Below are 18,700 nucleotides of genomic sequence, written 5' to 3'. Positions count from 1 at the left end.
TTTTATCTTTTTTTTACACCTACCATCCATGAACATTTTCTCATTTTATTAAATATTCTTTGAAAAACTGACTTTATAGAGGTATAGTTTTCTATCTTATGACTATATTATAATTTATGTAACTTCTTATTACCATACATTTAGATAGATTTTAATGTTTCTCTTATAAATATGGGTTCTCAATCCCTTCTGTGCAAATCTAAAGTCCAGAAAGCTCTAAAAACTAAAAAAAAGTTTTTTAACTCATTTGACTGCAAAACCTGAACTGATATTTATCTCACTTAGAATGAGTATTCATATATTTTTCTGTATATATAATAATATAATTGATTACTGGGTACTCTCCTAGACTTTGTTGGATAAATATGCTCTTGCTTTTTGATATCCAAAGAAGGTCTTAATTCTGAGGCACATTTGACTGCAAGCATTTCAGGAAAGAGATTTTGAACCTATTGTGCGATGTTGTAGATAAATATGCCCCTGCTGCTACAACTCTAATAGTTACAGAGCACTTACCATGGGCTAGGCATGCATAATTATTTCTTTGGGTCCCTAGTAAGCTCTAAAATGAAAATACTGGGGCACTTGGGTGGTTCAGTGGTTGAGTGTCTGCCTTTGGCTCAGGCTGTGATCCCAGGGTCCTGGGATCGAGTCCCACCCACATCAGGCTCCCTACAGGGAGCCTGCTTCTCCCTCTGCCTACATCTCTGCCTCTCTCTGAGTGTCTCTCATGAATAATGAAATACAATCTTTAAAAAATGAAATGAAGATAAATTTATTACCATGATTTTATTGCTGGTTACTCAAGCAGTAGGGCTTGGCTAATCCCCTGGCCAATTTGACTGCTGTGTTCATCTCCCACTTTTGGGGCACAAATCTTGGTAAACATGTTCTATTATTTCTTTAATGTGAACTCTCAAAAAAGCCATGAACAAGTTTAAGGCTTATATAGATAGGTACTTGAAGGAAACTTAATTTGGCTTGTGGTATTTGAAAGTTTGAAGACCATTTATCTCTCAAGTTATTAGATGTTTTCATCTGTATTTCTTTCATTATTCATGATAGTGAGGTTTCATTTTGTTTTGTTTTTCATGTGTTAAATGGATGTTTGAATTTAGGGTGTGTGTGTGTATGATCTAATCCTGTCTTTTGCCTGCATAGGCAAGGAGTATTTGTTCTTTTCCTTTTTCTTCCTTTTTTTTTTTTTTTAAGACTTTATTTATTTATTTATTTATTTATTTATTTGAACAATAGACAGGGAGAGAGAGAGCACCAGCAGAAGGGGCAGAGGGAGAGGGAAAGAGAGAATCTCAAGCAGACTCTGTGCTGAGCCCAGAGCTCAGTGTGGAGCCAGATCTCATGACTCTGGGATTATGACCTGAGCAGAAATGAAGAGTCAGACACTTAACCAGCTGGCGCCCCTGTCCTTTTCTTAATAATATTTTTTTATAGATATGTTTCCTCAGTTTGTCATTTGCCATGCATTTTGTTTATAGTGAGGTTATTAGCATACAAATATGTACTTGGAAAGACCTTCTTTGAGATAGATACATTCATATCTTCTCAGTCTTTTATGGTTTAAGTTTTACATTGAACTCAACTGGAATTATTTTAGTATAGAAGATAAAGAATGACTTTTTCTAAATAACCAATTGTTTCTGTTTTTATTTTTATTTTTATTTTTTTATTTTTATTTTTTTTGTTTTTATTTTTAAATGGTCCTTTTCTCATTGATTTAAAGGGCTACCTTAAATATAACTTAGTTCTTTTATGCTATTATACTACTAAAGCTCTGTTTCTGATCATTTGATCCATTTGTGATATTATTACTCCCATATTTTAATTATAGTTGCTTTATGATTGGTTTTAATGCTAATACCTGGTAGTCTACAGAGGCTCCCTCTTATTGTCTGATGTGACAGTGTGTCCCTGTTGTCTTGTTTCTTTGATGTGTTTTGTCCACTTTTTTTTAAAACTTTTAGCCCTTATCTGTCAAATTCTTTTGTTACATCACTTGTAGACTCAGTTAAAACATAGTTTTAGATGTCTTTTTTTTTAAAGATTTATTTATTTATTTATTTATTTATTTATTTATTTATTTATTTATTTATGATAGACATAGAGAGAGAGATTGAGAGAGAGAGGCAGAGACACAGGAGGAGGGAGAAATAGGCTCCATGCTGGGAGCCCGACGTGGGACTCGATCCCGGGACTCCAGGATCGCGCCCTGGGCCAAAGGCAGGCGCTAAACTGCTGAGCCACCCAGGGATCCCTAGATATCTTTTTTTTTTAATGGGTGTCTTACAGTTAGAATTTTCTCTTTTTTTCCTCTAGAGATTAAAAAAAATTGTTTTTTTATTCTGCTAAAAGATAGCTTTAAGTGTTTTTCTTTAGTGTTTAGTATCAACATACCAAATAAAACCAGGTATTTTTTGCTTGCTGTGTGCAATAAGGAACTTGAGAGGCAGTGACACTTCCACTTTATACAACCTATTTTTCTAGGGTTTTTTTTTTTTTTGATAAGAGTTTTTTCTTTTTCTTTTTTTTTTTTTTTTAAGATTTATTTATTTATTTGAGGGGGAGAGAGAGAGAGAGAGAGAAGGAGAACATGACTGGGGGAGAGGCAGAGAGAGAGGGAGAAGCAGACTCTCCACTGAGCAGGGACCCAACATGGGGCTTGATCTCAGGACCTGAATCAAAACCAAGAGTCGGATGCTTAACTGACTGAGCCACCCAAGCACCCTTGGTAGGAGTTTTTAGGCCTAATTTATTCTTTATATTATACCTTTTCTGTTCATGTATTATTTCTTAAACATTATGTTTGGTATTTGCTGCTAGTTTTTAAATCACATCCAATTATTCAAATTGAAGTCTCCTTAACTGGTTTAATGCTCATCAGTAGAGCTTTTTAGAGCTTATGTCTGCCCATTTAAAAAAATCTGACTCTTGCTTTTTGTGACATCATATGTTGTCTTCATAATGGAGAATGACTGTCCTTTGCTTTCATGTGTGAACAGCAATTTGCTGAGGTATGGAATTCTTTCTTTCAGATTTCTGTAGTAGACCTTGATGCTTGGCCGACTGTTTTTTTTAAATAATTATAGAATTACAGGGGGTTGCCAGACAGTACAGAGAGATCCTAGGTACCCTTCACCCAGCTTCCCCCCAGTGATAACATTTGATAGAACTACTATATGATAAAATAGCAAAGCAGGAAATTGACACTGGTATGAAACTATTAACTAGAGTATGAATCTCATTCAGATTTCATCATTTTTACATGTAGTCACTGGGGTCTGTTCAGTAGTATTCGTTCTGTGCAGCTTAATTCCATGTGGAATTTATGTAACCACCAGCCTCTGACCCTCTGACCTTTGGTGGGGAAGTCTGAGACCAACCCAGAGGTTTGTTCATACATGCAGTAATCTTATACCCCCCCCATTTGATGCTTGTCAGATTCATCCTATCTCTGCCCCCACCGCTTCCAGTTTTCATCAGAGCATATTCCTGTGTCACTCCTTCAACTTAAATTTTGGGTGCTCAAGGACTCCTTTCGATCTGTAGTTGTGGGCCTTTTCCTGTGACAGTGTTATGGGCTCTGGTTTTCAAGAACTGTACACCCGCTCTGCTTGCTGTCTTCCTTTGTTTTCTCTGTCTCCCTCCTGACCTTGGTCCCTTTGTTCTTCTCTGCCATGTGGAAGAACTTCTCATGTTTGCTTTCCACATCACTGGTCCAGTTTCTATTGAATGAGTGTTGCTTTGTGTGGTTTCTAATGCAGATACTAATTTTGCTATTGTATTTTTAGATTTCATTATTTTCTTTTTACTTATCTCATTCAGTTCCCAGTTTCTTTCTCAAGCTTCTTTATTTTCTTGTTCTTTTACCATCTTATCTCATCTTCACAGACCGTGTATGTTCAGAAATTTTGAGAATATAAGGAGATGCTGTTGAAAACTTATTTTTGCTTCCTGTACTGAGTCTTTTTTACAAGTAGGAGTGCTGCGTTATCCTTGTTTGTTTTGGGATCTTTTCACAGACACCTTGTGGGTTTTCTCCTGTGTTTGCTGAGTGACCTGGACTGGTATATCAAGTTAGAGATCTGTCAGCCTGAGGGGTGGGGGGAGGACGCTCCTTCATCATCTCTGCATTACTGATTCCTTTCTGGGCTTGGGGAATCCACTGTTCCTGGTGCATCTTTTTCTTTGGTCAGATTCTCACCCAGGGATGAGTTGTGATGTCACCCATACCCCTGACCGTGACTGCTTGAAGTACCGCTGCACCACCACAGCCACAGGGGTCCACTTTGTGAGCTTTCCATCTGTCCCGTGGCCCAATGTCCCCTCAGGACTTTGCCCTTTCAAGTAAGAGGTAGCAGAGCCCAGCTTCTCAAGAACCCAGCCTGTTCTTAAGGTTGGGAGGTGGTGCACGGTTTGGCTTATGGTATTTTTCTTCAATATGGTTCCATCTGCCAAAATTCCGTGACATTTGTGGCATGTCAGTGACACCTTCTTTTGTTCCCCAGTACTGGTGCAGTCCCCTGTCCCCTGTCTTTATATTCTGTTGGTCATTTTTTTTTTTTTAAGATTTTATGTATTTATTTAAGAGAGAGAGCACGCACACATGAGTGGCAGGCGGCAGGGGGAGTGAGAGGCAGTGGGAGAGGGACAAGCAGTTCCCCCCACTGATCAGGGAGCCCAATGTGGGGCTCAATCCCAGGACCCCGTGATCGTGCCCTGACTTGAAGACAGACGCTTAGCCGACTGAGCCACCCAGACACCCCACACTAGTACTTTTTGATTAAATGTTACAATCTGTTTGGTCATATGGAGTGGCAAAGTCAGGAAGTAGAAGAATAGTTTATTTAATTGGCAAGGCAGACCTGTGCCCTTTGCAAGTGACATTCCTAAAGTCTCATAAAACCTGGCTAATTCAACAGATGGGTAGCTGTCAACAGAATATTTTAAAGATAAGATAGCTCAGAAATGCTTCTTCCCCAGATGGAGAAAGTCAACTTTAAAACCTGGGTCTAGGTCTAATTCTTCCTGCCTCTCCCCAGGTGGGACTCCCATTAGAATTGTCCAGCTCTTGAGCTACATTCTCATCATTCTGACATAAGAGGCTTAATTCTTGGGATTAAAAAAAAATGTGTACACTTCTAGAGTTAAGGCATGTCTGGTGAGCCAGAATGAGAATCAAACGTTGCTGTTAGCACAGTGCTGGGTTTCACTTTTTCAGATGTTACTCCTGAAACAGCTTGTGTCATCTTGAGAAGAGGGAAAGTAAGAAGCCGAAAGCTGAATTTGAATGGCTAAACATGTACTAAGGGAAGAATAAAGAGGAAATGAATTCCAGACTGTGCAGTGAGAGACAGGGATGTGCTTCTTCTGGAGCACTTACTCTGTGGAAGAGTTGGCAGCCTTCCTGCAGAGAAGGCTTGGGCTGCGTTCTACTCTCGTGGGCTCAGGTAACAGCCTCGGCAGTGGTCACCCACTGGTCCTAGGGGATGGCTCTGGGAATTCCTTGTGACAAATGACAGAGTTCACTTTGAAGTTGTTTGATGTGGGCTATGGAGGCGGATGTGTCTCTGGACTTCACGTCCTGCCTGCTTACCAGTGCTCTGGGGCCTGAGCTGGTTCTAGAGCAAGCCTTGGCTGCACATCTTGATTGAAGTAGACTCTGGGGCCTGATTTCTTATCAGGAATTGTCTGCATAATTGTTGTGGGAGCAGTCCCTAGGAGTTACCTCCAAACTGAGACAAGTATAAGAAGGAAGAGAAAGTTCAAACCAGATGAGACTCAAAGTAATTCCTGTGGAATCAGCCAGAGGAGGGCTTTATTATTTGCTTTTGGTGCTTGCTGAGCAATCCCCAAACACATTCATACTCCAGCATAAACTCAAAACAAGACAAAACGGAAACATATTCCAGGACTTGGCATAAACGGTGTTTGGATTAATTTTTTTTATTCTCCTGTACTGGAGCAATCAAGACTTGACTCTCACTGAGTTTCTTTATAGTGGAGATTATAGGAGTTTTAATTTATACTCATTTTCATTGGATTTTTAATTCCTTTGTCTCATTTCCTCCTTGTATTTCTGGGTTCAGTCTTCTGTACATGTTGGTGTCCAGTAATAAGATTGACACTTTTGCCCATCGGTCCCAGTAGGGCCAGGCAAACTCCAGAATAGCTGCCCCCTAAGACAGTCATCCATTGAAACGAATGCAAATGAGCTTCCCCAGCTTCCCGAAGGCAGAAGGCAAGGCTGCATAGCAGGCTGAGAAAGGCATGGAGCGTGGCTATCTTGGAGCTAACACAGGAGGCACATCAGAATTGCACTCTATCAGGACTTTTACTAGGATAGACTTTTGGTGCCTTTGAGCTTCTCCGGGTTTTATCTGGCAGTGCCACATAGCCTCCATGAAGTAGGGGGGGTTGCTGGGGCACCCAAGGTGTCTCCACCACATGCACAGGTCTCTCCGTCTGTCTTGTCTTTCACTGTCCTCTTTTCCGTTCCCTTGTTCACTCTCACTCCTTCCATTGACTCACTTGCTTTCCTTTCCAACTCTCCCTCTCTCTTTTCTTTCTCTTTTCTCTCTCTCTCTGTTTTTTGAATAATTTTTCATTATGGAAAAATTCTAGCTTGCACTCCAAAAAATAGACTGGTATAGAGAACCTCCAAGCACTCATAACCCAGCTTCCACAGTTTGCTGTTTCGTGACCAGTTAGTACTTCATCCCTACCTTCTGCTCTGAATTACTTTGTAGCAGGCATGAGGTCAGATAACTTTATCTGTAAAGAGTTCAGTACGTGTTGCTCGAAGATGAAGGCTTGCTCTTTGCTCCTTTCCCTCTTCACATTCCCATTGTCACAGCTGAAGCAGTGAATGACAGTCCCCTAACATCGAGGAGGAGTACCAGTCATCTTGCAGATTCCGATTCCGCTGGTTGTCTTGTAAAATATCTTTCTCCTGTGCTCCTGCTGGTCTTTGTTTGGCGCTTTCTCCACCCACCCATAGGCGCTTCGTGTTGTTATCATGGTTTTGGAACAGCACCCTCTCTTCGTGCAAAACACACAAGCTCTTTGGACCATACCTTCATGAGTTTACTTCCAAATGCAGCCTGATTTGTATGATTACAAGAGTGAAAATTAATGTTTGCTTCAAGGGCCTTAACCTTGGCATTTTGTTTACATAGAGGACCAGACATCTGATAGGAAAGATTAAACTCCAGGAAGTAATGAGGGCTCAAAGAGAGTAGAAAGATATATTTTTAATGGTTTTTATTTTAGAAGACTTTAAAGAATAGCTTAAAACAAAAAGAACTTGGGGGCAAGCGAGGGCCTGAAAACATGGTTGGGAAGATTCCCGCAGCGAGAGCTGGGAGCCGTGGTTGCCTTGACAACGTGTAACAGGCACTCAGAGTGACTCTCCGAGTCTTCTTTCAAGTTCTTCCAGAGGTGAAACAGTTTGTCTGGCAGAGGCAGAAAATTAACCTTTTTCCGGAGGTTTTCCTTTGGGTGAGAGGGAGAAGGGAATATCTCTATTGGAGCTGAAGTGAATTGGCGGCTCATCCTGTAGTGCTTACCTGTTTACAGGGAGGTTGGTGCTGGTGTTCAAGGGTTGGTATTCAGGACTGTGGTCGTCTGGAGGTTGTGAAACACATGTCTTCATTTTTTTTTAAAGATTTATTTATTTATTCATGAGACACACACACACACACAGAGGCAGAGACACAGGCAGAGGGAGAAGCAGGCTCCATGCAGGGAGCCCGACATGGCATTTGATCCTGGGTCTCCAGGATCACGCCCGGGCTGAAGGTGGCACTAAACCGCTGAGCCACCGGGGCTGCCCAAGCACCTGTCTTCATGAATGCAGAACACATGTGCCTCTGACCTCATACAGGGCAGCGCCAGTCCACTAGTTTTGCATCCACATTTGTCGCTTCAACTAGGATGGCTTTCTTGGACTTGTCAGACCTAACTGATGAAGGAAGTATCCGGAGCCACTCTTGATTTGACTATCCAAGGAAGTTGTTTATTTTTTCCAAAGTCCTCCCCTCCTGGTGGTCATGAGCCCGGTCAGGCCATCTTTGTCAAGGATGCACACTCTGGTTAATGGCAGTGGCATTACCCACTCATCTCAGAGGCCTGGATTTGGGTGATGGGTCTTGTCATTCACATGTGGTGGGCATCATCTATTGCTCCTCTAAGCCTCAGCTTCTCTCCAAGTGAATGTTTCTTATGGTTATTGAAGAGATAACTCTTAGATCACTCTTTAAATGTCTTAGAAAATAAGAGTATAAACCCTTCTGTCCACAGCTGAATCAGACCTCCAGGTCAATCTTGCCCATCAGCCATTGGGACAACCATTGATTAGAATGGCTGCCTGTAGTTGTATGGGGACAATGGGCTTGAAGCATGTTGGGAAGCAATATCTAGAATATCTTGGAGATGAAGTTGTAACTCCATGAAAATGAGGATTACTTAGAAGTGTACTTATACCACTGGTTTTTAAACTTTGTGAGCATCAGAATCACCAAGAGAGCTTGTTAAAGCACAGATTTCTGGGCCTCGCTCCCAGAGTTTCTTATGCAGTATTTCTGTGATTTTGTTTTCCTATTCAGAAAAAAGGATCTTAGGAATGATCATGCTCCTGAACCTTATTAGTTAGGAATCAAAATACAGGCCTACCCTCAATTATTTCTGGTGTAAGCTAGAGCATAAATGAATAATAAAAACAAATTTTGAAAAAGCTGGCAATATTTTTGCAAATACAAGTATTATTTATATAACTTCTTAAATTGTGAGATATTACATATATATAGACTAGAACATAAAACATGTTTGTGTAGTGACCACCTAGGTTACAAAATAAAACTTCACTAGCACCCAAAAACTATTTGTGTGTCCTTTTCTGTGTACAAGTTTGTCTCTCCCCTCTACAAGCGACCACTGTTCTGACATCTGTGATCGTCACTGCCTTATTTCCAGTTTTACCACCTATATATGTCTTTTACACAGTTACATAAATGGACTCATACAGTATGTGTGTGTATGTTTTTTTTTTAATAGTAATCTCTACACCCAACATGTGGTTCAAAATCACGATCCCAAGATCAAGAGTCGTATGCTTTTCTGACCGAGCCAGCCAGGTGCCCTTAGTATGTATTATTTTGTGTCTGGCTTCTTTAACTCAACAGTTTTTTTCTCCAGCAATTTATAAAATGTTTTTGAGCATTTATCTGCCTTCACCTGGGTTCAACCATCACTGACATTTTGCCATATTTGCTTCACAACTTGCAGACATGGTGGCACTTTCCTGTCTTTGAAGACTTAAGATGTCCTCCTACATAACCACAATACCATTTGTCAACTAAAAAAAATTAACAGTAATTCCATGATATTATCTTATATGCAATCCATATGTGAATTTCCTGGTTGTTGCCAGAAAGTCTTTCATACCTATTTTTATCCTAGACACATCTCCTGTATTAGCTTACTGTAAAAATTACCACAGGGGCACGGGGGTGACTCAGTGGTTGAGAATCAACCTTTGGTTCAGGTCATGATCCTGGGGATTTGGGATTGAGTCTCACATCAGGCTCCCCTGAGGGAGCCTGCTCTCCCTCTGCCTATGTCTCTGCTTCTCTCTGTGTGTCTCATAAATAAATAAAATCTTTAAAAAAAAAAAATTACCACAAACTTAGCATCTTAAAACAACACGAACTTATTATCTTAGTTTCAGTAAGCTGGAAATTTGGTTGGGCTTTACAGGGTCCTCTGTTTGGGATCTTAAAAAGCCGGCATCACGGTGTCAGCAGAGTTGTGTTCCATGCTGGATGTTGAGAAGAAATCTGCTTCTTGCTTCGTTTGGGGTGTTGGCTGAGTTCAGTTCCTTGGTGCTTGTCCCCCAGGCTCTTGGTTCTTCCAGTCTGCCTGCACTCCTCCTGTGCCCTCTGTGTGGCTTCTCCAGCAATGGTAGTTGGGTCCCTCTCATCTCTCTCATGCCTCCAATCCCTCTGACTTCATCCTTTTGCCATGTCCCTCTGACTCCAGCCAAAGAAAGATCTCTCCTCCTTAACCAGCCCATGTGATGACATTGGGCTCACCTACATAATTTAGCATAATCTCCCTGTTTTACCTACATCTACATAATTCTTCTAGCTTCTAAACTAACATGTTCACGTGTTCAAGGAATTAGGGAGTGGACATTCTACTGCCCACATCCCGACACCAGAGGATACCCACAAATTAAATCTCAATAGATTGTAAAAGATATCATACAAGGTATTTTCTCTGACCACAATGGGATGAAGAGGAAATTAAATAGCACATTCTTAAACAATCAGTGACTCAAATCACAGGGACATTAGGAAATACTTCGAGACAAATGAACAAGGAAACACAACATACCAATACTTCTGGGATGCAGCAAAAGCAGTTCTAAGAGGGACATGTATAATATATGTGCTGACATCAAAATACAAGAAAGATGTCAAATAAACAACCTAACTTCACAATCTAAGGAACTAGAAAAAGGAGGGCAAACTGAATCCAAAGCTAGCACAGGGAGGGAAATAATAAATATTACAGCAGAGATCAATGAAGTAGAGAATAGAAAAACAGTAGAGAAAACAAACGAAACCAAAAGTTGGGTCTTAAAAAAGACCAGCAAAACTGACAAACTTTTAGCTAGGATTGACTGACAAAGAAAAAGACTCCCATTACTACTAGTAGTATACTACTAGTAGTATAATGTAGATGAAATAGGTAAATTCCTAGAAACAAAACCTGCCAAAAGGAGATTGGATCAGTCATCAGAAATCTCCAGACAAAGCAAAGTCGTAGCCTGGATGGCTTCACTGCTGGATTCGGCCGGCGCAAGGTACAGAAGAGGCCCAACCACAGGAACCTCTGTCCTGATGGAACCAGAATGGGCCTCTCTTCTGGCTTGATGTTTATCATCCCAGAAGCTCATAAAATCCCATTGTTCAAGAGTTTTTATGGAAGTCCCACCCCTTCTCTTCCTTTCCAGAAGTTGGTGGTTGTGGCTGAAATTCCTAGTCCTCTATTTGTCTTTCTGGTGACCATCCTGAGTCTATCTAGGGTCCGCACCCTAAGTCACCTCAGGTATGCTCAGAAGGACAAAAAAAACCTTTTGAAGGACAAAAAAAGACCCAACTTCTATCAGGAAATTCTAAGGATTTTTGGAGCTTTATGCCAATAATGGGGACAGAAATGTTATACAAATATATTTATTATATCACAGATTTCAATTATGAGATTTTGTTTTATAGCCCAGAATATGACCTGCCTTGGCATCTGTTTTGAGAATGATGTGGATTTGGCTGTTTTGGGGTAGAGTGTTCTATAAATGTCAATTAGGTTCTGTTGGATGTTGAGTTCTAACTCCTATCAGGTTCTGTCATTCATTTTGAGGGAGGTCTTAAAGTCTTCAACTGTAATTGTGGATTTTTTCCAATGTCCTCCCAGTTTTGGCAGTTCCTGCTTCACATATTTTACAGTTCTGCTGTTTGGTGTACATACATTTAGGACTGCTGCATCTTCTTGGTAACAGACCCTTTTATTGTTATGTAATGTTCCTCTCTGTCACTAGTAATTTTCTTTGCTTTGAAGTCTACTTTATGATGTTTTACCTTGTAGTACATGAAATATAAATGAAATATACTGATAATACAGCCACTCTACTTAGTCTCCTTTATCTTACATTAATAAAGCCTTTCTTTCTCTTTTGTTTTATTAGAGTTGGTTGTTTTTGTCTTTGTTTTTTAGTTTCAGAGGTAGAGGTCAGTGATTCATCAGATTTCTTCCTTTCAGCTAATTTTTACATGGTATATCTTTTTAATCCTTTTATATTTCAACCTACTTACATCATTATATTTGAAGGGAATTTTTTTCAAAACAGAATATAGTTGGTTCATTTTTTAAAATCAATTTTGCCAAACTCTGCCTATTAATTGATATATTTGCACCATTTACATTTGATGTAATTATTGATATGTTGTGGCTAAATTCTGACATTTTAACTTATTTTCTAGTTTCTTTTATTTTTTTTGCTTCTCTGTTTTCTTTTTCTGCCTTGCTATGAATTACTTGAGTGATTTTTAGAGTTCCATTTAGATTAATCTATACTTTTTTGTTTTTAGTGTGTTGTATAGCTTCTTTAGTTTTTGCTTTAGGTATTATATTACATATATAATGTATCAATGACCATTGGTATGGTCATTTTACCAGTTTGAATGAAATGTAGGAACCTTTACATTCTTTTACTCTTTTCCATCTGTAATATATTCAGAAAACTCGGGAAAAAGAAAGGCTACTGTATTTACCTATATTTTTGCTTCTTTGTTTTTTTTTTTTTTTCATTCCTGATGTTTCAAGATTCCCTTTGGGGGCACCTGGATAGCTCAGTCCATTGGGTGTCTGACTCTTGACTGTAGCTCAGGTCTTGATCTCTGGGTTGTAAGTTCAAACCATGCATTGGGCTCCATGGTGGGCATGGAGCCTCCTTTAAACAAAAAAAAGTTTCCCTTTCTTATCTTTCTTATCATTTTCCTTCTATGTAAAGAACTTCCTTTAGCCATTCTTTAAGGTAGTTTTGCTCATGACAGATTCTCTTGGTTTTTCTTAATCTGAGAGTCTTGATTTCTGCTTCATTGAAGAATACTTTCACTGGATAGCCAATTGTGGGTTGACAGTCCTTTTCTTTCAGTACTTGAAAAACATGCCACTTCTTTTTGGCCTTTATGGTTTCAGGTGAGAAATCTGCTGTCTTTTGAATTTTCTCCTTATGCATTGTTTCCTGTACATCCTGTAATGCATTGTTTCTGTCTGTCTGCTTTTAAGGTTTTCTTCTTCATCTTTTGTTCTTAGACATTTGATTATGATTTGTTTTGGAGTGGATCTCTCTGGATTTATCTTGTTTAGAGTTTTACTCCGTTTCTTGAATATGGAGGTTTATGTTTTTCCAAATTTGAGAAAATCTTGACCATTATTTCCTAAAATACCTTTTCTGTTCCATTCTTTTTCTTCTTCATTTATGAAACGTCAATGACTTGAACGTTAGATCTTTTGTCATCATCCCAGGTGTCCCATCATCCCATCTGTTCATTTTTCTCCAGTCTGTTTTCTCTCTTCTATTCAGTTTAGATAAATTCTGTTGTGCTGTCTTCAAGTTCATTGATTCTTTCCTCTGCCCCCCTCCATTCTGGTGATGAGCCTATCCTTTGAGCTTTTTATTTCAGTTATTTTATTTTCTAGTTCTAAAATTTCCATTTAGTTCTCGTTATAACTTTTCTTTGTAAAGACTTTGGGTTTTTTTTTTTTTTTCATTTGTTTCAAGTGTGTTTATAATTTCCTATTGAAACTTTCTTATAATGGCTGCTTTAAAATCCTAGTCAGATAATTTTGTCAGTCTAGTCATTATGGTGTTGGTACATGCCAATTGTATTTCTTTCTTAAAGATTTTATTTATTCATGATAGACATAGAGAGAGAGAGGCAGAGACACAGGCAGAGGGAGAAGCAGGCTCCATGCCAGGAGCCTGACATGGGACTCGATCCTGGGACTCCAGGATCGCACCCTGGGCCAAAGGCAGGCGCCAAACCACTGAGCCACCCAGGGATCCCCCCAATTGTATTTTCTTACTCAGTTTGAGATCCTCCTGGTTCTTGGTATGACTAACGATTTTTTTTTTTTTTATTGAAATGTGGACATTTGGAGGAATTCTTTTAAGACTCTGGATCTTATTTAAACCTTGTATATTAGCAGGGATTCCCTGGTACTGCTCCAGTGGATAAAAGGGGAGCACTGCCTCTATACTTCTAGGTAGATGTGGAAGTCTAGAATCTCCAGATGTCCACCATCAGCACCCTGGGAATGGAGAACCTCCTTGTTACAGCTGGGCAAGGGTAGGATAGAGGCTCCCCACTAGGCCCCTGCTGATATTACCCTAATTGGGAAAGAGGACATTGTTACTGTCCCCATGAGGATGCCACTGACACCATAGGGGATGGCCCTGTTACCACTGAGCAGGGACGGACTTCCTGACTCCTCTACCACTCCCATCAAGGAAAGGGAGGGGCACTTCATTACTGCTGGTTGGGGTAGTTCAGATATACCCTGTGGTCTCCACTATCACTGCCAAGGAGAAATGTTCATTAATGCCCAGTAAGGGTAGAAATTCTGGTTCTCTACTAACTTCCTCTGACACTGCCCTGGTGCAGAGTTTGAGCTGCCTGGCTATAGCCAGCCAAAGTTGTAAGTCTAGGGTCTCCCACTAAGCCTTTGCTGGTGGGAGTGGGCTGCCATTTTTTTTGTGATCCTGGGCAGAATAGAGCAGCTGTCTAGGTTTCCTTTCTTGCTAGGTTGTCCCTTCCCTAGTATTCGGGCTAGAGCAAGCAGGCTTTTCTTTTTTCTTTTTCTTTTTTTAAATTTTTAATTCTAAAAAATTTTGGTCTGTACTCCTTGACATTTCTGGGTTACTGGCTTAGTTAGCTGCCATTTCGGGACTTAGAGATATCAGGAAAATCCATGGAACTTACCAATGCGTCATTCCTTAGGTGCTAAGGTCTTTAACTGCTCCGCCTTCTCTTTTTCATTTTTCAGAGTCTTAAGTTTGTTTTACACACGGAATAACTAGGGTTTTTAGTTTTACCTAGTGAAAAGAATAGGGGAAAGTATATCTATGCCATCTTCTTCTAGGAAGAAGATATTTTTAAAACTCCCCCTACCTCCTGTGAGATTCTGATCTGTGCTTCCCTGCCCCTTGCCCTTCCCTTAAAAATCACTGAACAAAAAGATATCCAAAATAATTTTCTATACTTTTTTCCCCAGTTTATAGTTTTATCTATTGGTCTGTGTCACATGTGACAGGTTTCAAGCTGTGACAGGTTTCTACTACTCATTGCTTACGGCACTTGCAGGCAGCAGAACAGCTCATTTTGCACACTGCTGTCACTGTTTTTGCATCCATGGAACTGATGAATTGATATTTCCTCTTCCTCTGGATCCATGCCCATGTCTAACAAATAGCCTTCATATTATTCAGGAAACCTGGAGAACTCATGTCTCAAAATACCTTTCAGAGGACTCTGTCCTGCTAATCCCGAAATTTTCAAAAATGTTGCAGATAAAATTAACATTCTTTTGTCCCAGAAAAATGGGACAATTGTAGGAGAGCAGGTTTGGCTCGGACAGTTGAAATACTGGCATCCGCCCAAGTAGACTGATAACAAATTGCAATTCAAACCCATTAGTCTCATCTGTCGTTTAATGGAAGGTTTTCTGTTCCCAACTGTCTAGTTAGAAAAGCTGTCTGTATTGTTAGACGGCCGTGATGAAACCCTTGTCAGCTGGCAGAGAACAATTACCAAGAAATTAAGCAAATTGTTGCTTCTCATCCGATTATGGATGAGATGTCGGAGTCTTGTGTAGTTTGTAGCAGGAGATAGCTTTCAGGTTCCCTAAAAATGATAGTGCTCAGAGTATAATGGTCAAGAAAATAGCAAGAAGAGAAACTCACCAATCAAGCTGATTTCAGTTGAAAGACAATGTGAGCTGTCTTAAAACTGCAAAGACCATGATTCCCTTCCATTAATACTCATTCTCTAAATTGGCCTCAAGAACATGTAGAACATAAGCCTTTCAAATTACGTGAGAATCTAGCCGTAGCCCTAGATTTGAAAAACAAGACCTTCAAGAATAAAATGCATGCTGTATAAAAGCACAGTGCCTAGCATTTGTCATTTTCAATTTTCATGAAATGCTCATTTTCAGTCTAAAGTTAGACTCGAGATAAAGGAACATAATTACATAAAAATGAGCTCTTAGACAAATGTTAGGGTCATGATTAATTAATTACCCTGATATTAACACCTGTTCCCTCCACTCTACACAAAAGAGGAGAACAGGGAAGGTAAAGGAGGCCAGAGGCAGAAGCTTGGCAAAGATAGAATCTAACAGATGGTTGAAGGAAGAGAGATACAAAGAAGTAGCCAGTAAGGCTGAGAAGCCTAGGCTTTGGGAGCCTTAGGAAATAACAGTCTGGGAAGGAGGAAACAGTGGCCATGTGGTCTAGGATGGGAACCCCTGGCCAGGCCTGTAGGCGACTCCTGGCCTTTCCCTGTTGATGGGAAAGGTGCAAATGAGGTAAAATGAAGCAACCTAGTGGCAGGGGCAGGTGCCAGGCCTGGACTGCTCGGGAGTTGGGGTGGATGGTGGATTGTCTCTCTTTCCCCCTCAGATAAATGTGACTGCGTGGTCAGGGCTGGGGATGATAATTCAGAGGAACTTTGCATAAAGAAGGACAAACCATGAGATGGTCCACTATAGGTAGCCTTAATCTTCTTAGTGATGGAGGAGCAGTCCTCCCCAAGCCACCAACTAGTGCTCATAATGTAGCTGGTACCCAGTAAATGTCTTTGGAGCGATTCAGTAAGTGAATGAGCAAAGAGAACCTTGACTGGGGTGGAAAATCTATCCTTTCTGCTCTCACGTACCACCATTTTCTCTCCTTTGCTCAAGCCGATTAGTGAGTCCCCCAGGATGAGAACTGGGTAGTAGACCCTCAGTGAATGTTTTCTCCTGGGGATCCCATGGGAAAAAAACAAAATTCAGAACCAGCTTTATACCAGGGAGCTGAGAAACTGATCTCAGTGAATTTCTTTTTTAAATTATCATTTGTTACTAACATTGTAGAAGTGGCTAATGGAAGTAAACGTGTTTCCTTTTTTTGCTTTTGGAAGTTTGGAGATTCTGCATACAGAAGTCTTAGAGCACTTAGTGTGGTATGAATTTGGGCAGTATTTCTCTTGTGAACCCATATTTGACAAAATTTAGTACAAATAAGCTAGATTGTGGTTCTGAGAAGAAACATACCACTTTTTAAGAAAGCCTGCATGTTTAAGAAATAGCAAGGGCTCTGTCTCAAGACTTTTTTGGGTTTTTTTTTTCTTTTTTAAGATTCTGACACTTGACTACCTGAATTTTGATATATTTGTTGTTTTAATGAAGATTCATTGAGTACCTGCTGTGCATCTATACTGAGCCAGACAAGCTGACCCTCTTCAGATAACCTTGATCCTTATAGCAGTTTCCAGATGAAGAAAGTGAGCCTTAGGGAGGTGAGACCTTTGTTCAGGGTCACCAGCGAGTCCATAGCAGATCCATGAGCAGAATCCAGTGCTCAGACCCTGGTCTTTAGCCTGCCAACCAACCCTATGCTCCTGCCATCCGCCGCCCTCCACCTGCCATCAGGGGCTGACAGCCTGTCTTGGAAGGTGAACAAATCTTGGGGACTTGAATCACAGAAGCAAAAAAGTCTGTGTTAGGTCCTAAAAGAGGGGTATGTGCTTGACATTTCAGATGGAGTCAGGCAGGAGCATGGAGCACTAGGCCTCCCTGTCATTCCCCCGTGGCCTGGGCAGCAGACCAGTTGTCTGCCCATGCTGTGGAGAGGGAAGCTTGGTGATGCGGGGTTACCCTGGGGGCTCCACCTTCTCATCTGCATGCTGAACATTTGCCAAGTGTATTACCCACATTTTTTTCATTTAGTCATTGTGTCCATCCCAGGACTTGGTCCAATTAGTGACCCCTTTTACCAACGTATTGGTTATCTCTTGCTGCATAACAAGCTGTCCCCAAACTTAGTGGCTTCACAGTTTCTGTGGATCAGAATCTAGGCATGGCTCCCCTGGGTGCCCTGGCACAGGGTCCCTCGTAAGGCTGTCACCACAGTGGAAGTCTCGTCAAGAACTGTAAAACTATGGGCTAATTTCAAGTAATAGTCATTCTATGAAATCAGTGACGTTTAGAAAAGCGGTTTATAATTTTAAGAGAATCACCCATGCTCAGTGTCATCCTGAGGCAACCCAGTGTGTGTTTATATGTTGCCCCTTTTCTCCCTGACATTCTTTTTATATTTTCATTATATAACTGAAACCATAAAGTATATTCAATTTTGTATCAAATATCATATTCCCATGTCATTAAACATTATACAGTGTTTATGTAAGTAAAGGATATAGTATTTAAGCCATTTCATTCGTTCTAGCATTAGTGCACATCATGCAAATATTCAATGGAAAGACAGCTGTGTAAACCTTTATAATACAAGTTTAAGTGTATGTTATATGTGTTTGGTTCACACAGCACACCCTGCTTTGAAAACACTTGGCATCACGTCTTATAAAAGTCAAGCTGACTTTGAGAGGAGGAAATCATTTGCAGAGGTGCAGATCCCGAGTCACTCTGACCCACATTTGGATCCTAATTTTGCCTCTGACTAGCCATGCAAATTTGAACAAGTTATCTCGAGTCTTGTTTTCTGATCTGTAAAATGATGATTTATTCATTCAACAGCCATTCACTAAACATCCGTGGTACCAGGTAGTGTTCTAGGCACTTGGAATACATCAGTGGGAGGAAAAAAGACAAAACTCTTTTACAGAGGAACCTTGAAATGAGTACACTAGGAGTGGGGAGAGAAGAGGAGACAAAGATTGGCAAATTATTATTAAACATAATAAATAACTGAATAATAAAGTACACTAGAAGAATATAAGTGCTATGGAAAGGAAAAAAGGTAGAACAGGGCAAGGGCAGGTGGGAGGATCAGGCGGTGAATTGCAGTTTCAAACCGGGAGCTCAAGCCCACATTTGATAACCAGAGTAACTGACTCCT

The 18,700-nt window shown here is 40.3% G+C and overlaps 1 protein-coding gene across 11 annotated transcripts in view; it reads left to right on the top strand.

Annotated features, from left to right (window-relative positions):
• LARS2 (leucyl-tRNA synthetase 2, mitochondrial) overlaps positions 1–18,700 on the top strand; it is a 188,896-nt gene that overhangs the window by 62,334 nt on the left and 107,862 nt on the right. Inside the window, exon 1 of one of the 11 annotated variants that reach the window (XM_038566688.1) lies at positions 5,314–5,465. The exons of the other annotated variants lie outside the window; for them this stretch is intronic. Within the exon in view, the coding sequence (XP_038422616.1) occupies positions 5,343–5,465 (123 nt within the window). The 5' untranslated portion in view covers positions 5,314–5,342. Of the gene's footprint in view, positions 1–5,313; positions 5,466–18,700 lie in introns of those variants that run through there. 11 annotated transcript variants of the gene reach the window in all.

The sequence above is a fragment of the Canis lupus genome, chromosome 20, assembly GCF_011100685.1.
Source record: "Canis lupus familiaris isolate Mischka breed German Shepherd chromosome 20, alternate assembly UU_Cfam_GSD_1.0, whole genome shotgun sequence".
In the NCBI taxonomy this organism is placed as follows: Eukaryota; Metazoa; Chordata; class Mammalia; order Carnivora; family Canidae; genus Canis; species Canis lupus.
This window is presented reverse-complemented; position numbering and strand designations above follow the sequence as displayed.